At 37.4% G+C, this 7,683-nt stretch overlaps 1 protein-coding gene across 1 annotated transcript; it reads right to left on the reverse strand.

Annotated features, from left to right (window-relative positions):
* Nucleotides 1–815: 815 nt before the first annotated feature.
* On the reverse strand, nt 816–2,471 carry LOC18014268. Its single transcript, XM_024154560.1, has 2 exons — nt 2,003–2,471; nt 816–1,951 (listed from the first exon to the last, which is right to left on the reverse strand). Exons 1-2 carry the CDS (start codon nt 2,469–2,471, stop codon nt 816–818), a joined length of 1,605 nt encoding a protein of 534 aa, XP_024010328.1.
* Nucleotides 2,472–7,683: the final 5,212 nt, after the last annotated feature.

Consider the following 7,683-nt stretch of genomic DNA (forward strand, 5'->3'; position numbering starts at 1 on the left):
ATTAAAAAGAAGACGTGAGAAAAAAAAAGAGATAACGATGAAATATGATTAAGAAATACAAGGAAAATACTATAAAGAAGAAAAACTAAAAGATAAATAAAAATAAAAAAGAAGAAGATGAAAAACAATTATGTGGAGACGATGAATTCGTTTTTGTCTTAGTTCAATTGGTTTATGAGTTCAATACACTTATAAACATTGTAGTCTTTAGTTTTGGATGGTGTTTACTTTTTGAATTTATTTAATTTTATCGTATATGTCTTAAAAATAGTTGTTTAATTTTTTTTCAGTTTTTAACATTGAAATTTCTATGCACGCACAAGGTGCATATCAAACACCTAGTTAAATAGATAAAATTGAAAAAAATCAAGAAATTTAGCCAGCTTTTATAGTGACTAAGCATGAGATGGAGGAGGATAAATGTCACAATCCAAATATATATATGCATGGACAAGAAGTACTCAAGACTAAATAGAAAAAGTTAACATAATTCAAAATATATGAGTTTTTTTCACATTACAAGCAAACAATTTTACAGAGAAGTTTTCTGCAGTAACAAGTTTATTGTCTCAAAGGACAAGGTTGTTGTAACAAATTTCATAGTAACAGAAAAAATAGTTTATCAGATTCCTCGTACGGCTGCCTCAAAACTCCTCTTTCCTGAAAATAGGATTTTAGTGGATTTCCCTTCTTGGCCATTTTCTTTGCCTTGTGAGCGTTTTAGACATTTTCATCTGACATCTTTATCGGCATCGTCATCTTCATCCTTAATGTCATTCTCATACTCGTCATCATTGACATCCTCACCATCTTCCTCACAGCCATCGAAAGTACCAGGAGTTTTCTGTACACTCCATTGAACAAGCGTATACAACAGTTGAATCTGAAGCAATACTCTTAAGAAAGAAAGGGAACATGCAACGCATCTTACAAACCGTGCAGAATGGTCTAGTCATACCATCGTTGGGAACTAGTTCACCTCTGCGGTATTTTCTCCCTGCTTTGAAGTAATACATGTCTCCAAGTACACACTTGATATGGAGAGTGACCCCACATTCATCACATCCATAAAACCATACGCTTGGATCTGTCTTTCCTTCACAAATATCACACCACAATTGACCTTTTGAGTTTCCAGCACCATGATGCAACGATAAAACGTGATCGTCGCATCTGTGTTTCACTTTTCTTGGTAAAGTGGCACATTCCATGCCTAAAGCGAACTCACAAACAATACAGCATAAGACATACTCTGAATCTTTACCACATCCTCCACAAGTCTTAGGCTCTGTCGAAGTGCGGTATAAGGGATGGGGGTGCAGTTCATGGTGAAAAGGCTCAGAAATGTTCGCACACCGCAGATCTAATTCAAGATTACAAAAAGACTCACAATAGTGCATGAACCCATCAAAAAACTGACGACAGTAGGTACACTTGAAATACTCCCTAGCCATAAACGAAGAACCAGTTTCTAGTGAAAGCCTGTGTTTGTGCAGGATATGTCGTTTCTTATAAGAAAGAATTGCACATACTTTATGAAGGAAGAACTCGCATTGCACACATTTGAAGAATGGATCAGAACTGATTGGAGCGATGCAAGCTTCACACAACATCTCTTCATACTCGGCAGCGTTATCATCCCTAAGTCTTAGATTATGTCGATGGCTACAATGTTTGATTTCTTTTTCATTTATTACCTGGTACGTATACCGAATTTCTTTTTCTTCAGGCTCATCTTCGAGTTCTTTTTCATCCCACACATCGTTCCTTATCGCACACTTTGAATGAACAGCATAACTAGGACACTTCTTGCAAGAGAAAGCTCCACAGGTCCAATCCATCTTTTTGCGACAAACTCCACATTGCCAATCACCATGTCCAAGATGATAAGTGCGAGAAATGCGGTGTTCATGACGATTAATATTTATGACTCGGGGCAAATCAATACAATCTTTGTGAAGCATGAATCCACATTCAATACAAATGTAAGGATTACGATCACCAACTATCCCACACCCATTACAAGTGAAGGAATTTCTTACCGGCATGAGGGTGAATGTATGGTTGTGGCTCTTTGGTTGGTAGATAGTAAGGGGTGGCTGTATAATCCAACAATCCATATCTATGCTGAAGTTACATGTGGAACAATGATACATCCGCTCACCAAGTACTCTTCTACAAAAATGGCATCTACTATCTGTATAGTCAACTGTCTTAGTTAGGACATTCTTGAGAGGATGTTTGGAGTGACTCGGGTGGGTGATGATGTCTAGGCCGTCGATGCATTCTGCATGCGCTCCAAACTGGCATCTTGAACAGTAATAGCCGTAACCAGATGCTATACCACATCCATCGCAATTGTGTGATGGGCTTCTGTATATCCAGTGTTGAGGATCTACGGCAAACTCCAAGTCTATGTATCTTAACATATGATTGCAGGGAATCTTTACTCTCTGAGTTTGTTGGTCCATAGTGAGTTTGAGATTGGTTTGATTTTTGTTGGGTGTAGTTAAGAGATTGAATAAGCAAAAGGCAGAGAAGTTCCTACTTTTCTCATGTGAGGCGACACCTTTGTATACTTCCTTGCTAACTCAACTTTTGTTTTTGAGTATAATATTTTACACGGTAACAAGTGACCTGATATTTTACATGTAACCACTAGCTGTCAGTGTCATTCATATTTTAGTATTACCCATGTTTTAAATATTGGTATTACCGATAGTCATTGACTTTATTGACGACACAACCAGCTCATCATGAAATAATACAACATAAAGTAATGGGCTCCTTTTTTCGTGTATTTTATTTGTTGAGAATTTAAAATTGATCTGCCGACAAAAAATAATCTTACTATACAGATTACTTTGTCATTTAGTCTAGCGGCGATCATTTTGTTGAAATTCGCCAAGTGTCTAGATAAAAACCTGGAATTAATCAGGAATTAGCTTTGTAAGTTTTTTTTTATAATTTTTTTAATATTTATAAATTTTTAAGATTACATTGGTTAATAAATAATTTGTTTTTCAAAGCAATGATGAATTGAAATGCATGAGTTTTTTTTTAAACATGGTTTTCATATTCAAAACATGAGAAGAAGAAATTTAAGTTTTTCAAATTAGAAAGACATGTAAGAGTTTCAAATTAGAAACATAAAAATGAAGATCAAATTCACATCTAGTTAACAAAAGAGAAGGCTAATCACATGATACACGAAATATATTGTCTTGATCTTGAGAATAAACAAAAAAGAGTTAAAAAGACATCAAAATCTTCATCCTTTTCTTCTCCGATCCAAATATCTAGTAATCATGTGTTGTGGACTTCTTGATATGTTTGATCTTCACGTACGGCCTACTAAAATAAGCAAAAGTCCCACGTAGTCAAAAAGATTCACGTAAGAAAACATATGAAATTAGAACAGCAAATAAGCAAAAGTCCCACGTAGATCAAAGAAGCAAACTTCATTTTGTTTATCAAAGTTCATGATTTACGACTTCATTTTATATGTAAAGACCAAGTTCATGATTGTTAAGCAAACCAAAAGCAAACACTACTTTTGTGAGCTAAAAAAAAGATCAATTAAGCAAACCAAAACAACTAACAAGTAAAGAGATTCATACATATTCGGATTGAGAGAGACATCAAACTAACCCCACATATTATCAGAACACAGAACATAGAGACAACAAAGCCAATAGACCAAGACATGTTATTTGGATTGAGAGAGACATCAAACTAAACTGATTAAGAAGGTTGGGAGTCATGAAATAGAGGGAACCTCTTGATATACATCAGATTCAAACTCCATTTCGACAATGTCTTCCGGTTCAGAATCGAAATCATCATCATAAAGATCTCTTACCCTTGGAGCTTGTGTGGCCAGAATAAAATTAATGGCATTCCCTTGCTCTTCTACACGCGGTTCAGCAATCCAATCTTCCACCGTATCTTCATTGCCATCTTCAAAGATCACATCACCATTCTTTTCTCTGATTTTTTTTTTGCTTATTCAACAGCCTAGCATTAAATTGGACATAAACTAGATTGTTTAAGCGATTAACAACTAATCGATTCCTTTTCTTTGTGTGGATCTGCAATAGAAGATAGAATCGTCAAGAAGAATACAATATGAGTTTCTTAAAATCAGAACGGAGAGATAGAACAGAATAAGCTCACCCCTTCAAAGCTACTCCAGTTTCTTTCACATCCAGAAGAAGTGAAAGAGTTTCCTCTATTGCTTGGAACTCCATTTCTCAACACCACAGGAGCAATAATTGAATTTGATACCCAAAGAGTGGTGCTCACAAAGGTAGATAAAGAAGTCTCTTACCCTGTTAAGCCCCCATCAGCTGATTTTTGTTGTACTGTTGTTGAAGAGATTGATGAGTTCAAGAACTATTAGATGAAATATGTGGGAAGCATTGATATCATAGGATAAGCTCAACCTCTTATAGCTATGGAGAAGAAGAAAGAACCCCAAATCAAACCTCACTTTAAATATGCAGATGGGCATCCCTTTATTAGGGAAGAAGCTTTCTTGATCTTATTTTCCCCTACCCCAAGTGAGGAAGTGCTGAGCAACATCAAGGGCAATGGTTTCTAGATCCAAAGAAAAAAATCCAAAATGCACCAAAAAATCCATCCTTGGATCTTCTTCTCAAGCCATAACTCTCATTCCTTGGAAGTTTGATGGTAGAACTGTAGGCTATAAGGTTCAATGCAATGGAGGATCAAAACCATTTGCTGAGATCAGGTCAGTCCTTACACAAGCAATCATAGATAAGGGATCTAAGGGTGTTCAAGAGCTGATGAACAAGGGCTTCAGGTTTCAATCAAATGACAAGGGATCTGATGGTGCTCAAGAGCTGATGAGAAATCATGCTTGAATCCATATACAAGATAAGGAGCATCAATGCTCCTCCTCACCCTCACTAAGAAAAGAGCGTAAGAATTCAAACTTAGTGACTTAAAACAAAGTGCTCTTGGGAGACACCCCAAGCTTATCCTTTTACAGTATTTTAATCTTTTCTTTTTATGTTTTAGGATGTTTTTTGATGTTTTTGTTGAGTATTCTCAGGTCATAAGTGGTGTCTGTGCTTTGAAACCCCAAGCAAAGGAGACCAAGGTGGTGAAAGATGGAGAAATAGCCAAGTGTGAAATGGGGCCTTGCCTTGTGGCCGCGGGTTAAATATACTCAAGGCACAGTCGTTTTGAGCAAAGAGAGAAGGTGCACATGTGCCTCAACCTGAATGCCTCAAGTTAAAACACCTCAAGGGCCAAAAATCCAAATGAAATGCTAAGACCTCGAGGTGAGGCCGCAAGTTGATCAAGGCGAGGCCAGGTGATTTTTCAAGCAGAAAACGAAGGCCATATGCTTCAAGTTGATTGCCTTGGGCTAAGACAAGTGGATGCATGGCGGAGAGTAGGAACAAACCCAGAAAACTGAGGCCTCGACTTGTATGCCTCGGCAATAACCAACTCAAGGCATAAATGTACTTGGTGCCAAATGAAAAGGCTCCAAACCTCGGGTACAGGCGTGGGTGATGGAAGGCGTGGCAGGGTTGAAAAGATGAGCACAAACCCAGAAGATGTTGCCTCGGGTTGATGAAGAACAGACCAAGGCGAGGCACCAAGGCGAGGCAAGGGTACAAAGGTGCAAGATCAAGCTTTTACCATCACTTCAAGAGCATCTAGATCAGTGCAAGGAGCAGCATCTGAACAACAAATATTCCAGTGATGTGTGGCCTCCTAAGATGCACAATTCCACTCCTCCATTCCATCACAAACACATCTGGTAACACTCCAAACCTGTACATAGCATTCAAGCATCTAGTTTTTTCTTTTTCTTAGTTCATTTTTTTCTTGTTTGTTTATCCTCATTCTCAAGTTTTTATTACACAGGGACTGTGTAATTTAAGTGTTGGGAAGGGGTTTTGTGTTTACTAATCATGTTTTTCTATGTTCTTATTTTCTCTTTTGCATCTTGAGTCTCATTTGATCATGCATAGCATCTAAGTGCATAGAAAAAGAAAAATCTTGAGTCTCATTTAGTTGCATTCACATTTTAGGATTTTGTCTAGATTGCATTTCATATAGGTTTGCATCATTTGCATGGGAGTAATGATAGGTTTTTTGAGAGAGCATCATTTTAAGAGTTTAGTTCATGGTCCTAGCTATTAGTTCTTTGATGCTTGCAAGTGATGAAATGTGTGGCATTGTTTAGACCTTGGTTAAAACAAGCTTTCAATTGAACTCAGCCTTAGCAAGTGGAACTTTTAACCTGACTTTAAATTATCATGTGATGCTTGCTTAGATGAACTTGTGGATAGTTATACATATTTGAGTTAGAAACCCATTTTTACCACTCTCTTCCTTAGCTCAAATAGCTGATTCCTAATTTTGGTCCACACCCTAAACCAATCCTCCTTTCAAGCCAACTGTTTGTGAGTGTTGAGAGGCCACCTCGGATCAAACTTAGCAGAAAGTAGGTTTAGAGCGACTAATAACACCCGATTTTGACTACTTTTCACCATTGATTTCAAATGCTTTTTCAAAGGTTTTACTTATTTTTAGGTACTTTTATTATGATTTCCATGTATTTGTAGTTTCAAGGCTCTTTTCAGAAAACTTAGGGAATATGATAGCAAAATGGAAGAAATCCACTTTTTCAGCTCAGAGTCAGACCGTCAGAAGTTCAGCCTCAAATGAAGACTTTCTCACTGTCTGATCCAGATCAAATTTGGAGACAATCAAGAAGAGACAACCAGTTCTCCATAGCACTTTACATCACAAAGATCCAATGGTGCAATCAAAAGATACATGGAGAACAAGTTGACCCAATTTACTAGTCCTAGAAGACTCTCACCCGCGGTAAACGCATGTTTTACCTGCCCTGGAAGACTCTCACCCCCGGTGGACTTTAGGACGAGTCACAAGGCCCAACATCAAAGCCCACTTCGCTGTTTCTCTTCAGAGAAGCCCTAAATGAGACCTGGAAGACCTTATGACCTATAAATACATTGTTTAGCAGTCCTAAACGGGTATGTGCTCCTGTAATGAGATTTTGAGCCACCAAACTTTGTTTTTCTAGGATTAGGCGATGGAGATGGGGATTATTCCCCAGATCCATTGTTCTTTCTCCTTTCTATTCTATTAACTTTTCTGTTTCATTCTTTTGCATTCTTCTATGTCTTTCATCATTTGTTGCATTATGTAGATTTATCCCAGAGAGTCAAGTTGTTTGAAGATATCGACAAGCATATATATCGATTAGGATTTCATTTTTTCTAGACCATATTCTGGATCTCATCTCTTCTAAGTTGTTCATAAAGCATGAGAGTAGATTCATGACCTATTCTCTGAGCCTAGGATTGATCAGAGCCACGAGAGTGTTGTATCAGATCATCCGTACCTAGCTTCAGAAGAACATAGTCACTATAGGAGTCGAAAACTACCTATAGAGAAGATGTGAGCAGACGAATCAATGTCTAATGCATGAGAGCGAGAGTTAATTGCTAGATCTAATCCTGTAATGAGATTTTGAGCCACCAAACTTTGTTTTTCTAGGATTAGGCGATGGAGATGGGGATTATTCCCCAGATCCATTGTTCTTTCTCCTTTCTATTCTATTAACTTTTCTGTTTCATTCTTTTGTATTCTTCTATGTCTTTCATCATTCGTTGC

This window comes from Eutrema salsugineum, unplaced genomic scaffold (genome assembly GCF_000478725.1).
Source record: "Eutrema salsugineum unplaced genomic scaffold, Eutsalg1_0 scaffold_3, whole genome shotgun sequence".
Lineage (NCBI taxonomy): Eukaryota > Viridiplantae > Streptophyta > Magnoliopsida > Brassicales > Brassicaceae > Eutrema > Eutrema salsugineum.

Coding starts and splice junctions, on each gene's coding strand:
- LOC18014268 (XM_024154560.1), bottom strand. CDS start 2,471: ATGGACCAACAAACTCAGAGAGTAAAGATTCCCTGCAATCATATGTTA. Junction 1,952..2,002: donor TAATGGGTGTGGGATAGTTG/GTGATCGTAATC, acceptor TGCTTCACAAAG/ATTGTATTGATTTGCCCCGA.